Source organism: Athene noctua, chromosome 1 (genome assembly GCF_965140245.1).
Source record: "Athene noctua chromosome 1, bAthNoc1.hap1.1, whole genome shotgun sequence".
Classification (NCBI taxonomy): Eukaryota; Metazoa; Chordata; class Aves; order Strigiformes; family Strigidae; genus Athene; species Athene noctua.
Window position 1 is genome coordinate 245,478,356 of NC_134037.1, and position 20,218 is coordinate 245,498,573.

General features: G+C 42.5%; 1 protein-coding gene across 5 annotated transcripts; it reads left to right on the top strand.

Moving 5' to 3' along the window:
* Positions 1–4,847: 4,847 nt before the first annotated feature.
* EEF1AKMT1 (EEF1A lysine methyltransferase 1) lies at positions 4,848–16,403 on the top strand. 5 transcript variants are annotated; one of them, XM_074915632.1, is made up of 5 exons: positions 4,848–4,939; positions 12,304–12,457; positions 13,386–13,468; positions 14,015–14,295; positions 15,414–16,403. In XM_074915632.1, the coding sequence occupies exons 2-5, from the start codon at positions 12,308–12,310 to the stop codon at positions 15,539–15,541; spliced, it is 642 nt and encodes a 213-aa protein (XP_074771733.1). In that variant the 5' UTR covers positions 4,848–4,939; positions 12,304–12,307; the 3' UTR covers positions 15,542–16,403. The 5 variants fall into 5 exon arrangements, with proteins under 5 accessions (XP_074771733.1, XP_074771741.1, XP_074771745.1 ...); XM_074915640.1 differs by lacking the exon at positions 4,848–4,939 and adding an exon at positions 5,097–5,230; XM_074915644.1 differs by lacking the exon at positions 4,848–4,939 and adding an exon at positions 7,510–7,561.
* Positions 16,404–20,218: the final 3,815 nt, after the last annotated feature.

Genomic DNA, 20,218 nt, shown 5'->3' on the forward strand with positions numbered 1-20,218 from the left:
GAAAAAGAAATAATAATACAAGTTTTTATCCCATAAATCTGTATCATCCTGACAAGGCTTAGTAAAAGTCTACTATTTCATCAACACATTTTTTGGGGGAAAAGAGAAAGTGCTGTTTTGGAATTGTATGAAATGCAATACTATCAGTGTGGGTTTTGTTAATTAAATAATAAAATCTTTTTTATTTTGGGAAACATTCCAGACAAATCTATGTCTCCAAAGAGAACACTGAAGTTACCCATTGTGACTGATACGTAACTTATCACTAGTTTTTTCTCCCTTCAGTATTTGAATCTTCGGGAACAACTTCTTTCACCTTAACATATATCAGAAGTTTTTGGACTTGATTTTTCTGACACACTGTTGCTTTTGCAAGTGAGACTAAGGCAGAGCTTTGGGTGTGATGTACTTCTGGTGTTCTTCCCCTCTTTGTCTGGCCCACTGTTCATGGTTGCGAAGGTGTGAATGTTTGATTTGCTTTAACTTACTGCTTTGGATGATGCAGTTTGGGTTTGTGGCATATTCAAATCACTTCCAATCTCTGTGTTTGGTGTTTACTGAATGAAAGTTGTCACCAGACTTCAAAACAAGTATTGATTTGAAAGCCTCATTCATAACTTGGTTTAATAAGTTGTCAGGACATTTGTTTTCATTTTAGAACTGCACCAATACTTCTAATGGTCTTTTGTTCATACAAATGATTGTTGTAACTCAGACAACAAAAAACACAAAGCCCCACACCACACCATCGTCTTTAGGAAGATGACTGATGTCCTCATGTAAAATCAACACTACTTTGGGGAAAGCTTACGTTCTTCTGCCACTTTAAGGAAAGACTGTTCTTCTGAAGTACTTTTTGCCTGCTTTTAGGCTGTTATGCACTTTCATTATTTCTTAACAAACTACTGTTAAAAATGTACTGTAACATGGATTTTGATAAGCGCATATGTATTTAAACAATTCACTCAGCCTCAGGAAAGCTGGAAAAATCAGATACTTGTTTTGTATCTTGGTTAAAATGTTTGTTACCTACATCCCTTAAGATGGCCAGATAATGTCTGGATCCTGTGAGTGTAACTATTTAAGATAGCAGTATAGTCCATAAAAGGAGGAGAGTGTAATTTTACTCTAGGGACTAGAGAAAATGGTGTCCTCCTCTTATTTTTCTTAGAGATATATAGTCTGAATTGGAGTTTCAAGAAACAGTGATAAACCCCATTACTGTTCAGGAAAAAAAGATGTTTTCTTTAACATTAGCTTATTTCTATTTTCTTCCTTCTCCTTAAAAAGAGTGTGAAATAAGTGCAGAGGTATGTGTTAGGGAAAAACTGTAAAATCTGCTGCTGTACATAATGTTTGCTACTTGACTGCATTTTCTGTTCCACTTTAATTTTACTGGTTTTGCTAAATATATTTTATATATTTTCCTTCCTGCTTCTTGTGATGGCAGAGTGATTCCATCTTGGGGGTGGGGGGAAGCAAAAACAACTGTGAGAAGGCTCTGGCCAGAAAATTCCATCAAGTTTGTATGTTAGCATGTATCTCAGGACTTTTTTTGAGAGAACAGCATAAATCGGGGCAATATGGCATAGTAAAATCAATGGGGGTATTAAAATGTATGAAGGATAGATGCTGGTAATTCTGTTTCAGGTGTTTTGGGTTAATTACTTCAAAAATCCATTTAAAATGTCAATACCACTAGGTGGTATTAAATGACTAGTCACTTTTAAGAAGAGTATTTTTCAGTCTGAAGACTGTAACCCTCTTTGTGGTCCCTGAATTACTTCCAAGGGATCCACAAAGCCTGGCAAAGTAGAAAGAAGTCACTGTGCTCACGTATCTCTGTAATGTTTCTAAGATTTGCATCTCCAATAGAGAAAGAGTTGGGGGTCTATAAACTGTTTGAGGCTGAAAACTCACTACTGTACTTGAATTAGAGAGCGACTGCAAGCGTTTGAGGCTGACTGATAGTCTGTCCTACCGCATGACCCAAGGTTGCAGGAAGCTGTGATGCACCTGGCTGGCAGAGCCACCCCACAGGGCTCTAATGCATGTTGTATCCTGCATCTATCTGTAGAACAGCTCAGTGTTGGAAGAAAAAGTGCAGTAAGTCTCTTGCAAAGATGAGATGTTGCAGGTTGTGCTGCAGGTAGAATATTTCCACTTTATTATTTTCCATCTTCAGAAGTAGGATTATGTTGACATTCACTAGAAGTAATTCTTGTATGGTTGTAAAACACTGCATGTTTGGCTGCCTTCCAAATGAACGTCCAGTTGGTTTGCCAGCCCTAAAAATGTTGAGATTTTTTTGGAGGAAAAGCTATTAAATTTTTTTAGAGTGCAACAGCAGAGATTCTACAATTGGAATTTAATAATCTATTTTTATATTAGTTAAAACTGATTATACTTTTTTATATGGCTATGACTTTGTGCTACAGCAAGAGGACTGAAAAGTATAGGATTCCTTTAATAAAGGAGAAAATACAATAGACTATAAAAGAAAAACACCAAACCACAAAAGCCTTATGATAACAAATTGCTATTACTTTCCAGTGTCAAACTATGCTTTTTAAAATGTTTCATGCTATGTATCTGATCTGGTCTGACACAGAGTACTAGCAAATGTATTAGTGCTTTAGCCCACTAGCAGTGGTCTATGTCACCGGTGTCACTGCTGTGTGATATGGGGAAAAGGATAGGGGAGATAGCTTAACTAGAAATCCCTTACTGCAAAAAAGATTAGGAAACAATAAAACCTAATTATTAATAAGAAATTTCTTGCAGGGTGCACTTTACGAATGTGGTTCGTTTGTCCTCGCATCCCAAAGAAATTGCTTTGCAAGATATGACCTGTTTTCCTTCCTACAGGGTCACACAAGCTCCTCCTGAGCCTTCCTCCTAGAACCATCTTGTAACATGGATTCAAGCAGGGTCCTAAGCTGTCTGTTCACTGCCAAGTGGTATCTGATATTATAACCTAAATAATGTCACCCTGCCCACCCCCCAAGCCCCTGCACAGCCATGTGCCCTTAGGTCATCTCTGTAACCCTCCTGATGAGGAGGAATCACTCATCACAGTAGTGACTGTTGCTCTGGGAAATCTGGATAGAGAGTGTCTCTGCCCAGTCTCCTTTATCCTTCTGTTATCAGCCCTGTGAAGAACATTTCTCACATAAAATGCTTTACAAGCATGCATGAAATAGGAAAATTGCTCAAGTGTCACTTCTTTGTAGAATCTAAACCAAATTTCTTACTGCACTTGGTAATATTATACAGGTGTCAGGTAACTGTCACTTTGCAGCAATGCAGAGAAAATGGTTTTTGTTTTTTGTTTTTTAAAATTACAGCAGTGATGGCTTAAATTTACAGAATTAATGGATATGGGTGCACTCCACACAGGGCAATCTTTTATGCTGGGATGAAGACCTTTTTTGGCAAGACCTTTCAAAGACAAAGCAGGTAATGCACTGAATGCCAGATCCAGACTCCTTGGAAGTCTTTAAAAACCAAATGGAAATGCCCACAGTTCTATTACTCTCATGCAAGGCCTTGTTTCTGAGTGCAAGAGAGAGGTAAAAGGTATGGGGATCTCAAGAAAAAATCAGCCTATCCCCACATCCTGTGGTGGCAAGGGGAATTGATTCTCTGCTGTATACATAAGCTCTGCTGCAAAAATATTTTATGAGAATTTAGTATTTCTGTTGTCCAAGGAAATGGCTCTACTCTGCTCGTAGGTGCCCAGTGCTGAGTGCAAGACTTTCTGTTCAGCCACAGGGAAGTGTTGCAGCAGATATATGTTCAACAGGTTGTAGGTAAAAATAGAAGTTTCTTATTCAACACATTGCCAACAGAAACATCGAGCTCTGCAGAATGGTAGAGTCTGCTGTTGGGCTGCTTATAAATGATATGATGGGCAAGCTTCTAGGAGATGGTTTATAGGAGAGTCACTGAAAAATAGGCAGTCGTGAAAATGCTTATTACAAATTGCCAGACTTTATAGAGAAGGAATGAAAAAAACAGTGGTGAGGAAGTTGTTAAGCTTTTTTGGTTTGGGGCAGTCTGGGATGATGCCTGCACAATGTGAGAAACGGGGAGAAGGGAAGTTTTTACACCAAAAGGGAAAGATGCAGTGAATTGAAACTTGCTATCTTTTGAAACTAAGCAGCAGCTGGACTCCGTGTGCCAGAAAGGGAGCTTGTTCCAACTTGGTATCGCTTAATTCAAAGGGGAAGACTGGAGAGCCAGATCAAGAAAAACAGTTTGGGGAGCTAGGCTGGTGTGGAGGCTCATTGCTTTCGAACGCCGACATCGAACTCGAGATCCCTCTGAGATTTCCACGTCTAACAGAAGTGGCTGCCCTGGGGTGTCTAACTTGAGGTATGTCCTGTCTCGGGTTTCCGTACCCGTTGCAGTGAGTGCCGGACGGGCGGCGGGCGGGCGCCTTCCCCTGGCGAACGGCGGCGGCGCTGAGGCGGCTCCCCGCGGCGGCTCCCTCCGCAGGTCATAACGTTTTCAGCAGCTCGTACTTAAGCTGGAAACCTTTCCGCAGATCGCTTTAACGACACCCCGGCCACCTCAGTGGCGGAAGGCGGAGCGAAGCGAAGGCGCCCCTCCGGCTGCCGGCGGCCCCTCAAGGCGGCCGCGCCCCGGCCGGGCGTGCCGGGCCGAGACGCCCGCGCAGCCGGACCCCCGCCGCAGTGCGCGAGGGCCCGCGAGGGGCGGGTGAGGGCAGGGCGGCGCGGGCCGGCGCAGCCGCTCCGCGGGCCGGCACAGGCAGGCGCACGGCGCCGCCTCAGCGCCGGGCGCCCGTTCCGGCCAAGGGCGGGGCAGCCGCGGGGTCCCGCCCCGCCCGGCCCGGCCGCCCGCAGAGCCCGGCAGGGGGCGGCGGCGCTGGGCAGCGGCGGGAGAGGTCCGCGTGCGCGGGGGGACCTGGCGGCCGGTGAGTGGGCCGAGGAGGCGGGCTCGGGGCGGGGTGGCGCGGCCCTGCGGCCGCCTGCCCACCCGCCCGCCTTCCCCCGCTGAGGGCGGCGGCGCTCCGCTCCCCGCGAGCGGCGGGGCCGGGCCGCGCTCTGCCCCCGGCCGGCCTCTCCCGCAGCGGAGGGGCCGGGCCTGGCCGGCGGGCCGCTGCCAGCGGGGCGGCCTGTAGCGCCCCGGGCCTGGGGGAGGCGGAAGGGAGTCGCGGCCGCCGCGGCGAGGACGCGCCGCTCCCAGCTCGGAAGGGGCGGCTGAGGTGGGGGGCGGGAGGCTCCTGCCGGGGCTGCCCTGGGGCGGATGGCGGCCGAGGAGCGGGCTGGCGGGCGGCGGTGGGCTCGCCTTTCCGACAGCGTGCTGGGGGCGCCGGAGGGGCGCGGGGGCTAAGTGCTTGCAGCAGTGGGCGCGAAGTAACTAAATACGGAAGGGAACAGGAAAAGAGGGCCTTCCTCAGAAACTGCCAGCGTTCCGTCATTCACGTGCAGGAGGATAACAGCGGTTCCGAGTCCAGCCTACTCTCTGTGCTTATTTAAGAGAGATGAGAACGGGGCTAGAATACATCATACTTTACATCTTCAAGTAGCCACTAGGCTTTCAAACCTTACTTTTCGAATACAATGCTATTTCTAAATATTTAGTAATCTTTGTTCTTCCATAAACTTTATCCCTTTGAAGCACTATGAAATATCACTGGTGGATTCTGTAGCTCAGCAACACCTTGTGTCAAGAACCAGCTCCTTTCAGGTTTTTTTGAACCAGGCTCTTGCAGCCCACTCTTGTTGCATTCTAGTTCCTGCCTTGGAAAACAGTAGTTGATCTCTGCCTGTGATGTTCATGCCATTCGTGGTTAGATGCTCTGTCATACCCCTTCTCAGTTGCTTCTTCCTTCTGCTCATTCCCTTTGAAAAGCTGTTCTAGTCTTCGGATGTCTCATTACCCATATTCAACCTTTTCAGTATTTTCTCTGCTTTTTGTTGAGATGAAGGGACCAGAACTGCTGTTTAGTTTTGTTCTGTATGTGCTGATATCTTGAAGCTCTTGGCAGATCCTTTTAAATTTCTTTGTAAATTCTACTTAATCATGTCATCAGACAGCATTACCACTCAGGCAGGAGACTGGGATTATCATATGTGATTTTCCAAAAACATTATATCAGTGTTTGGTGGCAGCCAGAAAAGCACATCAAACATTAGAATTTTTGAGGGAAAGTGATATACTGTAACAGAAAACATCGTTAAATTAACATTACTATAAGTTAAATTAACATTAACATCACCTGTATTTTAGATATTGCATAGAGTTCTAGTCTCATCTAAAAAAAAGGGTACATTAGAAGCATTTTAAAAGGATGAGCAAATGCATGGAAAGACATTTGTCAGCCAGTTAGTGGGAGTTAAGACCCTTCAGACTAGAAAAGAGCCAACTTGCAGAGTGAGGGAAGGGGGGTGACTTACAGGTGTCTGTGAAATGACTCATGGAATGAGTTGGAGAGTGTATAAAGGCTCAACCATTTGCTTTCTCTTCCAGTACATGAGGTATTTGCATCATGTGAAGGTAGTAGCCATGTTCACAGCAAGATGAGGTAGTTATTCGTAAAATAAAACTTCTTACCAGCTGATATTATAGATTAAAAAACTATGTGAATTTAAGGGATATTGGACAAGTGTCTCTAAGAGAACTGCATTCACAGAATAAATCACTTCAGAGGCAGAAACAACTCCTTTAGTGGAAAATGCTTAAAGTCTGGGAGAGTATAGAGTTCTGGAGTCATCACATACACTTGCCTTATCTCACTCCAAGACAGCTGCTTTTAGGCACCTTCAGGACAGAAGAATGACCAGTATCAACCCTTAATCTGAACTAGTACCGCTTTCCTCTTGAACCATTTGCATGGATGTTAACAAAAAATTCTCCAGACTTAATCCTGAAATGGAGCTGTTCTCAGATCCATGGCAGGTAAGCTGCTCCGGGTCCACAAATCCTGCCTCGTCCCTCTTCCCCTACTCCACAAAACCATTAGTACATAAGAAAACTGCTTCAGGTTTGTGTGCAGGTTTGTCAGTTCTGCTTTTCTGAAGTCCCCCAGCTTGGCCATCCTGTTCAGAGAATGTTCTGTTTCATGGCACCTGGGCTACAAAAACGAGGTTTTGAGGTTTTCCTAGGGGAGCAAGCTGGCTGCCTGTGCTTGAGGATGGATGTTTGAGAAGTTTTGATTTGTATTAGGAGACTTTACAAAACAGATGTAGGTATGGCCTAGCAGTACTCAGTTTCTTCTGACTAGACCACGCTAGCTAGCAGGAGGATTTTTTTGTCGAAATTACTTTTGAGTGAAGTATTTCATAGACTTTGTTCTGTCAGTTGTTCCTGTGAAAGTACGTTTGGCAATACTCCCAGTATCTTGTCAAATCACTGACAATCAACTCTTTTTTTTTTAGGATTTAAAGATCTGAAAAATTGTTTCCAGTAGGAGAGAAGGTTTCTCTGTCTGGGCTTTTACTACCCTCGGCGTGTATGTGTGGGTTAGTTTGGCCACCTGTATGCATTAAGAAGCTGAAGGTTGAGCAGAGCACAGTACCTCCCTGTTTTGAAGGTAGTAGGGCACATGTCGAGCCTTTTATTAACTTTCCAGTCCCTCTGATGGGGACATGTTCACCTCCAAGCAGGTGGTTGCAGCCCCTTCCAGGTCATTTTCATTACAATTACACGTCATTGTCCAGCTTTTCTTGATATGTGTTGTGAACACCGTAGATGATGAGCTGTTTGTCTCAAATACTGACTTGGGTTGCTTGGGAAAAATACAACTATGTTTAACTCCATTTCATGCTATCTATCCATAGGTCCAAGTTACTCCAGAATAAAATGTTTTCTGAGGTTGCATATGTGCTTTTTATATTCTTGGTAAAAGGGGCAAATGCCACCCTATTCCTTCCCCTTCCCAGTGATGAGCAGGGTGACTTTCCAGTTGTATTCCCATTCCTTGGCCCTTCATCTCCTTTCCCTAGTCTCTCCTTTCCCTTTCAGCTAAGGAACATTTTATTACATTGAGATGACATCTTTAGGGTACCATAAAAAAATGAGCATTGGAAACTGGCAGAGCAGCAACGTGTCATTCTGCTTGTACACTTACCAAATGGTATTTCCAAGTTGCGTGGGCATTTGGGAGGCCTGTCTTAAGACATGAGTTAGGTTGACGCTTCCTCTTTGGGAGAGAAATGTTAGCCAGTCGCCTTTGGTGCAATCTATTGGTAAAAGCTCTGAAAAAGCAGTTGTATACTTCACAATGAGATTATTTTTTGAGGTGGCTTGGTAAATATGGATCCCGCCTCCTGCCTGCCTTCCCCCACAGAAGAGGAGCTTCCTCTCGAGTAATGCTGTGGATGTAGAAAAGTCTGACGTCTGGAGCAAGCTACGTTGTCTCTCTTTATGGGGTGAGCTATAATGCAAGGTGGCAGCTTACCTCAGCTGACCTGGTGACTGCAAGTTTCCAGACTTCTCTGGATGGGGTCACACAGTTAGTTACATTTGGGCATAAAGCTGCACTCTATCTCAAAGAGTACTGGTTTCCAGATTATTATAATTTCATAGTTATGGGTAGACCAAACATACAGGGGACCAAAGACTGTAGGAATTTTTGAGTGAGTTAATTTTTCCATAGTGTTCCTTCTAACTTGGGCTGGTTTTTTTCTCCACTTTAGAATTTGGCTCTATAAAATTAGAGTTTTCATACATGACAGCAGGAAACTAATGTTAAATAGGTATTCTTGTGTAGACAGGGCCTTGGAGTCTCCTGTGCTACTGTTTTCACTTGGTATTGTCTCTTTTCATTTATTTTTTGTTTTCTTTTGAAGAGCTGTTACTCTGTAGTGATGATATTTACCTGAACAGTTCATCAGCTAATACAGAGATTGAGCTGTGCAGAGGCGGAGGGAGTAAGGAGTCTACAGGCATCTCCACCGCCTTCATCCTACCTTCTGCACTGTGTGAGCAGTAGGCCATGTGGTGTAGTTGCAGTCACCTCGCTTTTCCCATGTTATGGGTAGATCTGGCCCTTTAGAGGCCAGTAACATTCAAATTTGCCATTTTACCCTATGAACGTGACCCTGCCTGTTCATGTTCCACTGTATCTGTGGGGGCTTACCCCCTTTTTTTCCTGCTTTCCTTTAGATGAACTTTGACTTCACAATGAGTCTCATTTTCCCAAACTCTGTATGTTGTATTCTTGAGCTGTTACTGGAAATCTGTTTTCTTTATTGTTTTGCTTTTTAATTAGATGCAAATGCAATACTTAAGCTAGGAATTAATAGTAAAGAAGATTTGCTACGTTGGTAGTTTTAACCCTTGTATTCCTATTAATGCAAGGGTTTAGTGTAGGTAATATGGCTGTATCAGCACCTTATGTGTTACGGATGCTCTGAATCCCAGGGCATTCCTAAAATGCAGCCCTGTCCCCCCATGTGGCTCTCATAGAGTCTGCCTGAGGACAGAGCACAGGCTGCTCCTGTAGAGACCCAGGGCCTGGGGCAAGCGCAGGTGGGCCACCTGGAGCCGCAGGGCTCAGGGGCCTTGGGCTTTAATGGGGTGTAAAGGCTCCCTAAGAGCCAGAGGCACTGTGGGTTTCTCTGCTTCCTCCCATCCTCCCCCAAAACTTTCAGGGTTGTTTCTGGACTTGAGATCAGTGAACTGTCATGGAGGGGTGCAGAGGGGCTTTCAAGCAGTAGAACTTCCTTGAAGCCAAAGAAATTTACAAGTCTTGTTCACATAAACTCCCTTACTTTAATAGTTTTATGATGACGTAGTTCTTGAGCATGCAGATGTCTTCATGTGAGTGACCTAAGTCAGTATATGTTGACAGTATATGTATGTTTAGAAAAATATCTTGATTTTTGAAGGTGTTCTTAGTAGACGTACAGAATATTTCTGCCATATGTTCTGAGTTATCTTTACTTGCAGCCTCACAGTTAATTACTGGTTGGTTCCTAAGGCTTTAATTTACTAACCAAAAGGAAGACTATTAAAAAAATCAACTGAAAAAAATATTTATTAAAAAAAGATGTCTATGGCTGTCTGCCTTTTAATCTACTGAAACAGTGGGTAATGCTTCATTGGCAGTTTTATGAGTGAGGGTTTCATTTCACAGGCATGGATTTAGTCCTTGCAAATGCCTGTATGGGCTCACTGAACATAAAATCAGAATTTCAGCTTTTGACTTAAGAACTGCAAGTTTGCATCTGTTTCACTGTAAGTGTCAAAGCATAGATGTCTCCTTGCTTAGGGGATAATAGCAAACCAGATTACTACATGTACGATGCACTTAATGAAAAAGAAAGCCTGAGATGAGCAGTGATTTTAAACTTCTAATATATGTCCTAACAAAAAAAGTTCTTGTGTAGGCCCCAAAATGGATTGTAGCATTGCGTACTGTTAGGTCATTGTTGCTAGAAACTATATTATCTCTGTGAACTTCAAGCAATTTTTGTAGTAAATACTTTAAATAATACATAATTTAACTAGGGTTTTACTAGGTAGCTGACTCCAGAATTCTCCTGTTGCCTGAGGCTAATGGGATAGGTGGGTCTTTAGGTTCTGAACATTCCCTATTTGGCCAACCCAGCCTCAGAAACCAGCAAGTCCATAAACAATACTCTGGAAAAGCCAAGTGCTTTACTCTTACTACATATAGGTACATAACTGTGTCAGTGAAGTGTCAGAGTAATTATTCTATTAGTGAATACTGATGAGTTATCTCACAGGAGCAGGTTAAGGGTACCATTTTTCCAGCAAGTAAGAAGCTGTGTTTTAGGAAATGTCTTGAAAGCTCTGCTAGGGTGAGCAACATGGGGGGAAGGGTGGGGACTTTGAATTTTGGAGTTCTCTTTGCAGTGCAGGGAATGGGGAGAAGAAAAAACGTGAGCAGCTATACTTGAAATTACACTTAACTTTTGAAGCTGCACACAGTTCAGACAGCATGCAGTTCTTTCAGTGACTTCTGCACAAAGGCAGGCGTATGCCTGTTTCCAAGTTCTGTTAAAGTCATTGCTCGTGTAGTAGTTCTTGGATCAGATGCAGAGAAAATTCGTTTTTTGAGAAAAGAATCTTTTCCAGTTTACATAGAATCACAGAATGGTTTGGATCGGAAGGGACCTTAAAGATCATCCAGTTCCACCCCCCTGCCATGGGCAGGGACACCTTCCACTAGCCCAGGTTGCTCAAAGCCCCGTCCAACCTGGCCTTGAACACGGCCAGGGAGGGGGGCAGCCACAGCTTCTCTGGGAAACCTGTGTCAGTGTCTCACCACCCTCACAGGAAAGAATTTCATAATTATATCTAATCTAAATCTAGTTTAAAACCGTTACCCCTCATCCTATCACTACACTCCCTGACAGAGAGTCCCTCCCCAGATTTCTTGCAGGCCCCCTTTATGTACTGGAAGGCTGCTGTAAGGTTTTCTCCAGTACTTTTCACATACTTTCCACATTCCTGTTTTCATCACCTTCGTTCCACGAGGTGGCACTGTCTCTTCTAGGAAGGACACAAACGCTTCAGCTTGCCCTCTGGGCAGATGCTGCGGAGCTGGCGAGGGTGAGCCTGGTTCAGTGATGCTGTGCAGCGTAACCCAGTTCAAGTTTTCTGAAAGTGGTGGTACATTTCCATTAGTATATACCGTGTCTTTTTGATACGAGTTGTGTTAATGTTTTTATGCACAAAATACACAATTTTTTGGCCAAGTAGTGTTATCTGCAAAAACCACCTGCAGCTTCTTGCCTTTTGTTTGTAGGTTTCTGGCATTCAGAATCTTTTTATGGTGTGGAAGTTAAAGCCAGATGATGCAGGTCCTAGAATGCTAGTTTACTTCATTTTGAGTCAGAGTTTTGTGACTTTTGAACATGGGAAGGAATTACCAGTAGCTATCATTATTTTTAGGAGGGAAGGGAATAATTTCTACAGGATTTGCCAGATCCACCAAAGATTTTTTCTTCTGCAAGCTGATACAAAAAAGGTGTATAGATTCAGGAAATCAAGAACTGTAATGACAACTTCCCTGTAACGGTACAAGCCAAATCTGTGTTATATAGCAAGGGAACAGTGTTGCTGCTGTTCCTGAAGTCTCTCTGGAGACATGTTATTTCCAATCTGCCTTTCACTGGTTTAAGAGCTCCTAAGTAGAGGGAGTATGTTTTCTCTTGTTAGGAGGTTTTCCTGGTTAGCTGTTAGACTAAGTCTGCCTTGTCAGTGAAGGTTGTTTTACCTCAGGAGACTATGCCATTATTAAAAGCATTCACCATTAAAAAGGGTTAATTTAATTTTTTTTTTTTTCCTCTGGTTGATGTCTAGAAAAATGGATGATGATGATGATGACATTCCACAGCTTTCATCCCATACATTGGCTGCCCTCCAGGAGTTCTATTTGGAACAGCAGCAGAGAGAGGGCATGAAGACCTCCCAAGGGTTTAATCAATATTCCATTGGCTCAATAGAAGAAGACTGGGTAAGAAACTATAAACTTCAGTGAATGAAGCACAGTTAGAGGAGTAGCCTTCACCAGGTTTCTTTTGTGGATGGATAATGAAATGAAATGAAAAAGGGGAATACTCAAGATGTTTCTAGAACAGCAAAATCAAACTATTCCTGGACAATAACACTGTAGGGATATTTGCTTTAATATTAAATCTGGGTATGGTTGTCTGTTCTACATGTGTGTGTGTGGGGGGTACAAACTGAAATTACATGGAGAGGGAATAAAGCTGCCAACAGAAGCACCCTTCTGGAAATTTCCCTTCTGGAAATTTTAACTCCAGCTTGGCATGTGAAGGTAGTAAAGAGCCTTCCCTGAGTTTGAGACAAACACAGTGTAACATCATCAAGTGATGTTTCCTTTCATATTATTTTTCTTTCTGTATTTTCTTTCTCTGGTTTTGTGGATGGCTGCTTTGCTTTTTTTTTTTTCTTCTGACAGACTGATTTTTGATTTGCCTCTGTATTGTGAGGTTTTATTCTTCCTCTTTCTGATCTCTTCTGATTTAGTGCTTTTATCCTTTAGTTCCTTCTATACTGTCACTTTTCAACTTCCTTTCTCCTCTTCCTCTAAAGAAACTCAACTTATGTGTGCATAAATATTGTGCATCTGTATATTGGGTTTGAACTAACCTCATCAGTGGTTTTGCATTACTTGGTTTTCCTGATACTGAAGTAAATGCTTTGCAAACACACAGTGTAAAGCTGTCTGCGGCGTATCACTGGATTACAGAAGTAAAAAGACGTGTCAGGAAAACAGGCATCTTTCCAGCTGTACAGTTTATGAACTGAGAATTTGCTATGGATTTTGGTTTTCTTCAGATATGACTCACCACACCTAACTGTACATAGCACAGTCCGAAGATTTGATGTTGTTTGTAACTGTGCATTATCTTTCTCAGCAACTGAGCCAGTTTTGGTACAGCGATGAAACTGCATCATGCCTGGCTAATGAAGCGATTGTGGCAGCTGGAAAAGGCGGCAGGTAGGTTTTATTAATTACATTGTAGATTTAACGTGTCTTGTTTTAAATATTTCATTTCAACTAGGTAGACAGAACATGCAGTTTAATTACTCATTGTACTTCACCTTTCTTCAGTTCAGATATTGCAGAAATGCTATTATTTAATAGTTCATACTAATTTTACCATTTAGCATTTCATGACTTGTAAAAGTTTACTGTAAGTATTTTTAATTTTTGAGAAACATGAAGAGATCCAGAGCATGTTAATGACTTGCAATTCTTTTCCCTGTTTTCATACAACATTGCTGTAGAACAGATAGTAAAACTTGGTTCTCTTCCTATTTCTGTAAGGGGTTGTTTTTAAGTTTTCAGGAATATTTCCTTGTTCTGAAATAAGAATTTCTCTGTAGTTAATCTTAATTTGTTAGAATGGAGGAAGAATGGCTTACATTTTTGGGACTAGTGTTTAAAATGTTTTCCTAAAGAAGTCCTGAGGACTGCTGTAGGGGTTTTTTTGTTGTTGTTTGCCTTTTAAATTAATATTCTAAGTTATTTTCTCTTCTTCAGGATAGCATGTGTTAGTGCACCAAGTGTGTACCAGAAACTGAAAGAACATGATGGTAAAGACTTTTCAGTGTGTATACTGGAGTATGACAGAAGGTTTTCTGTATATGGAGAAGAATTTATCTTCTATGATTACAACCACCCTTTGAACTTACCTGAAAATCTCCTGCCACACAGTTTTGACATCGTAATAGCAGATCCACCCTATCTGTCTGAGGAGTGTCTTCAAAAAACTGCAGAGACCATCAAATACTTAACAAGAGGAAAGATTCTGCTTTGCACAGGTATAATTAATAAAAACATTAGGTCACCGTTAAGCATCTTTTTCTCTAAAAAGAAAAACTCAAGTGAGAAAAATATTAACTCAATAATACTGATTTATCATTAATTCAAGAAGGAATACGTATCATAAGCTTTTTATTACATATTTTAGTTCAACGTTTATTTTAAACTGAAGGCATGTGGTTTTTAATAGTTGAAGTCAGTACTTTTTTCATATGGCATTATGAGTTTTATAGAAATATTATAGAAACTGTAATGTGAATGAATGTATGAGGGGACTCTGCCACTGTGATTCAAGTAAGGAGATCTTAGACACTGAAATACAGCAGGAGGAATTAAAAAACAGTGATAAGAACATTGAAACTGAGTAACTTACCAACTGTACTTGCAGGTCCTTCTTTATGAAGATGTACTTGCTGGTTTAAAAGTGATGAGTAGATGCCTTAGTCGTGGTGTTTTTTAAACTGTAATCTTACAAGACATCTGAAGACATCCAGGAAACTTTTGAAAAAAAAACCCCTATACATACAATTTGAGGGAAGTCAACCAAAAGGCAAAATAAAGAAAAAATAAAAGAATATATGGCCATAGAAAGCCTACTTCTTTGTCTAATTGCACATGGCAGTCACGCACAAGGGTGGCTCTCAGAATTTTTTTCCCTAAAATGGATAGGTGGTCCTTCAGTTTACAAAGTTTGAGAAATACTGCTCAAGGAAATGGTTTCTCTGTGTGTAGCTGTAAATATCACACTGCGGTTTATTTAAGTGGAAGAGTATATGTAATCTGTTTGCATTTCCCATGGCTCCCTACCATGTAATTTCTTTGGCATGTAGCTAGAAGATTGAGTTCAAGTTTCTGTTTTCTATAAAAGGGGCACTGATCTTACCCTCTACCTATTTTTATGAAACTTCTAGGGCATTCATTTCCTTGGGGTGTCTTCCATTCTTTCATATTTATTTTAGATTTCCCTATAGATTCAGTTGTTAAAGAGGGCTGACAGTGTAGCTGCTTCCTTAAAAAAAAGCAGGCTCTGTATATATGCATTTGGGAGGAGCTATTAAAAAAGCCCAAACATTCTGTTACTGTTTTTCTCATCAAATACTAATTATTTTTGCTGCAGGTGCAGTCATGGAGGATCAGGCAGCAAAGCACCTTGGTGTGAAGATATGCAAGTTTATTCCAAAACACTTGCGAAATTTAGCCAATGAATTTCGATGTTACGTGAACTATGCTTCTGGACTGGACTGATTCTCATAAGATGATTTACAACTTTTTCAGTCAAGCTCCTTTCTGTTTTTTATCAGTGAATCCACATTTCTCAATGCTGAAATATTCAGCTCCAAGTACTGTTTTCTGGGCTAGCTTTAATCAACACGATGTGATAGCCTCTCTGTTTTAAATGTGTAAGCATTTGCAGTTACTGTTTTTTATCCTACCTGTTAGGTAAATGGGGACCAAACAATGCAGATAGTGGATAATGGGAACTTCTCTGTTAGGAGTTTCATTCTATGAACTGGTAGTTTTTACCATTCAAGGACTCTTCACTGACCTCTCTGAAGTGGTTTTAGCTGGTTGGCTTATAACAACACATAGGTGCTTTCCTCACAGACATCAGGATCATCATTGCTTCAGAACTGATGACTTGGTAGCTAGTGGATGGTTCAAAGAGCATGAATACTGGTCTCCTTTCAATCTTGAGAGGTACTCCCTTAAAGGACTGAGAGAAGTTTGTTCTGAATGTGTCACATGTTTTCAAATTCATTATCCAGCAGGCTGATATTTTTATAAAGGTTAACTAGAAGAGAAGATAGGTCTCCTTCTGGGGAGGCCTCTACAGTTGTTTTTAATAATAATCAGAACTACCTACCAGTTGCCAAGTAAGATAAGACCTGCTATCCACTACTGTTGCCAGACTGGCTTTTTAAAAACTTGTGGTTATTATTTCACCTTTTCTCTAAAGCCCAGACTTTCTTTTTGTAACAGAAAGATCTATTTTGTCATCACTTACCACCATCTAAACTTGTATATGTATGAATGCTGTACTAGAGAAGAAGTAATCTAAGTTGTTAAATGTCTCTTTGCAAAAGTACAGTGCGTTTATTTTACAGTGTTTATGTGTTAGCTTTTAAAAGACCACACAACTAGGCTGTTTGATTTACTAGTTAAGCTAATCTCCAGAGGTGGTATAAACCTGATGTCTCTTTTGAAAAAAGCACAATAAGGATTTCCCCATTAGAGAGAGCTTTAGGTTCATTAAGAATCCTACCTATTAGTCAAGCCAAATCACCTGGAATACAAAGTAATTACTAAACAAAAATGCAACACATCACCCTGTCCTTGCATTAATGCTTCAGACTGTGTTCATGGGTTCTCACTTGGAGTTATTCTTGCTGTTGGTTATGAGATACTTCTGATGTGACCCATACATGTTAGTCCCTTAAATCTTGAATCATAATGGATCTGATTAAATATAGTGCCTGCTTTTTAGTAGATTTCAATACCAAGCTAAAAATGATTTACAGGTATGTCAAGTTTGTAGTTACAAGAACAGTCCTTTTTTTCCAATTGCCCAGTTTTGTCTTTGTCCTGTTGCAGACAGCAGCAGAGCAGTAGAAGCAGCATCTTAGAAATCGTTGAATCTTACAAGGCCACTGAGATAGAACATAATGTATTGATAAACTCCCGCTGTTTCTAATAGACAAATGGAGGAAGAGCTTGCAGGGAGGATGGACAGCAGGCTCTTCTGGCAGTCTCTGAGCCCATGGCTGGTACAGTTTTGTCTTTCAAACCAGAAGCCATCCTTGCTGCTGAGCACAGTAAAGCCAGAATCCCCCCTCAAAAAGGACAGTCCGCAGGTGACATACAGCTGGGTTTAGCTGTTTGCCTGGAGGCTACACCATTGCTTTTATGTGGCCAGTTTCAAAATAAAGCAAACCAGAATGTTAAATGCACAGATATTGGCAGAAATCTATACTTCACAATTGTAAACTGTTTTATGATTATTACCTCAGTGCCTTGCATATGAAGCAGATGGAGACAATGAAGTAATTCCTGAAACTTTATTTTTATCTACATAGAGGCTTTAAGTGGGACAGGTATTGTCAGAAGGGATGATATTCTTCAGCCCCCAATTAGAATGTGCAGTTCAAATACAAGCTTCACCTCTGTTGCTGCTTTGCTATTAATTCCTTCAGTTGCCTGCTTCGTTTTGGTAACTGTGTGTTTGTTGGGCTCTCTATATCAGAATTAAAAGACAACTTTGCTACCTTCATCAGAGACCTTTCTTAAAAAAGTACACCATTCGGTTGTACCAAGAAATTCAGTTCACCAAGAAAATAACTGCTACTTCTCACATGTAGGTTGGGTGGCTTTGAAAAGAGGCACTGTGAAGATGCACAATTATGAAAATGAGGGTACATGTAAATCTGTGTAAATGCACTCAACAGAGCAGCCCGTTGTCCACCAGCTTCCCTCCTAAAAGCCTGTTGAGCGCAGGCGGCTGCCCAAGCAGAGCTTGACTAGGGGCATTCACAGCCTTCATCAATGGTAGGAGGTAAACTATTTTTGTCATACTTGTTTCCAAGGAAGTAGCTGTGTGAAGGTTACAAGTCACAAAAATGCACAGTGAATCTGTGCTTTGTGCCATCATAGTAACTTTAAGAAATACTGTGTGACAGCAAAATCTCTTTTCTGTAATAGGATTACGAAAAAAACCTTCAGCCTCAAGCAGCGATTAGCATTCTTTCTTTCTTTCTTTCCTGTGGATGTCTCATGGATGGACTTTCTATTAGAACAGACTGTGGTGCAGCGTTACCACCCTGCTACCAGTGGCACTGAGGACTGCAGAGTCGCGTGTTGGCTGCACTACCTTGGCTCTGGCTGCACTGCCAGTCACTGCTGGGCATCTCAGTGCCCTGCTGCCGGTGTCAATGTGACACTTGGCAGGGAAAACCCAGGGTCTTGTGCACCAGGTGAAAGAGAACATCCTGCAGCTGCCTGCACCCCAACCCAGGTGACAAAACATTTCTAGCAAGGTACTGCTTCCATTAAGATCGGTACTTCCCATTAAAAATGGTGTTGCTCTCAGCTCGATGCTGCACAGTGAGCCCATCTCTGTACCCCGCAAGTGCCTTCGCCCCTCTGCCCATGCCCCCGTGTCCCAAAGTAAGTGGGAAATATCACTGATGGTTGGTTTTGTCACTCTCCCATGGCTACCTGCTTGGCGCAGCCCCAGGGCGGTGCAGTGAGGTGGGGAACAGGGTGGCCGGGTTCGGGTTGCAGAAGTCGTGCATCAGCAGTGGCAGAGCTGTGCTGCTGCTCTGGGGCTGCTTGTGTTCTGCAGCTCCCTTAGATGACAGTACTGCAAAACCAAGTGGTAGCTCATGCCACTACTCGGCAAAACATGTAGGATTAACTAGGTCTCCCTCATATCACAAAACTACAGAATTATTCAGGTTGGAAAAGGCCCTTGGGGTCATCGAGTCCAACCATCAAACCCTACGCCGCAAAGTTCTCCCCTACACCATATCCCCCAGCATCTCATCCAAATGACCCTTAAACACCCAGGGATGGTGACTCCACCACCTCCCTGGGCAGCCTATTCCACTCTCTGACCTCTTTCTGTGAAAATTTTTTTCCTAATGTCCAGTCTAAACCCCCCCTGTTTGAGTTTAAAGCCATTCTCTCTTGTTCTATCACTCATTACCCGTGAGAAGAGACCAGCACCAACCTCTCTACAATGTCCTTTCAGGTAGTTGTAGAGAGTGATGAGGTCTCCCCTCAGCCTTCTCAAGGTAAAAAGTCCAAGCTCCCTCAATCTCTCCTCATAGGATTTATTCTCCAGGCCCTTCACCAGCTTCGTTGCCCTCCTCTGCACTCGCTCCAGCACCTCGAGATCTCTCTCGTATTGAGGTGCCCAAAACTGGACACAATACTCCAGGTGTGGCCTCACCAGTGCAGAGCACAGGGGGACTGTCACCTCCCTACTTCTGCTGGTCACACTATTTCTGATAGAAGCCAGGATGCTGTTGTTGGCTTTCTTGGCCACCTGGGCACACTGCTGGCTCATGTTCAGCTGCTTGTCAATTAGAACCGCCGGTCCTTTTCTTCCACACAGCTCTCCAGCCACACCTCCCCAAGCCTGTAGTGATGCATGGCGTTGTTGTGGCCCAAGTGCAGGACCTGGCTCAGCCCGCTAACGTTGGCACCGATCCAATCTATCCAAGTCTCTCTGCAGAGCCTCCCTACCTTCATGCAGATCGACACTCCTGCTTAACTTGGTGTCATCTGCGAACTTACTGATAATACACTCTATGTCCTTATCAAAATCATCAATAAAGATGTTGAACAGAAATGGTCCCAACACCGAGCCCTGAGGAACACATATGCCTCAGTCCAGGTAGTTACAGCTGTCCCCTAATCTCAGTGAGATTAATGGGTGTTTATACTTTCTGATCACATCATAGCCCTTTTCCCCCTTGTTGCTTTCCTGTTTGTGTTCCCCCATGTGATTTCATGTTTACTTGCAACTGTAGACTTCCACCTATCCAGACAAACACCTTCATGTAATGACTGGCTAGTAAACCAAAACTAGCATCTCGGGCTTCTCTAACCTTCCTGAACGATACGGATTTTCCAACCTATCTTAATGATACTACACTTAAAGAGAAAATAATCTTTTTACCAAGGATATTGTTCTGTGTTTTGTGGCTCCTAATGTATTCCAGGGACAACCTCATTGAAGGAAAAGATTTTCCTGGCACAACAAAAATTTTCTCAAATCAGCTGCAGCTGCCAGATAGTTTCAGCTTTGAATTGTTTGGATTTATTGGGCCTGGAGTTGGTTCAATGAGGCATTTCATGTCTGCCTTGTGTCAACAGCTTGTGAGCCTTGAAGCAACTCCAGTGAACCCTCCCTCCTCCCAT

Bases quoted from the DNA above. Each gene is read 5' to 3' on its own strand.
- EEF1AKMT1 (XM_074915614.1), top strand. From the start codon at position 12,296: ATGTCTAGAAAAATGGATGATGATGATGATGACATTCCACAGCTTTCA. The intron at 12,458-13,385 runs GTAAGAAACTAT...TATCTTTCTCAG, and splicing joins GCTCAATAGAAGAAGACTGG to CAACTGAGCCAGTTTTGGTA. The intron at 13,469-14,014 runs GTAGGTTTTATT...TCTCTTCTTCAG, and splicing joins GCAGCTGGAAAAGGCGGCAG to GATAGCATGTGTTAGTGCAC.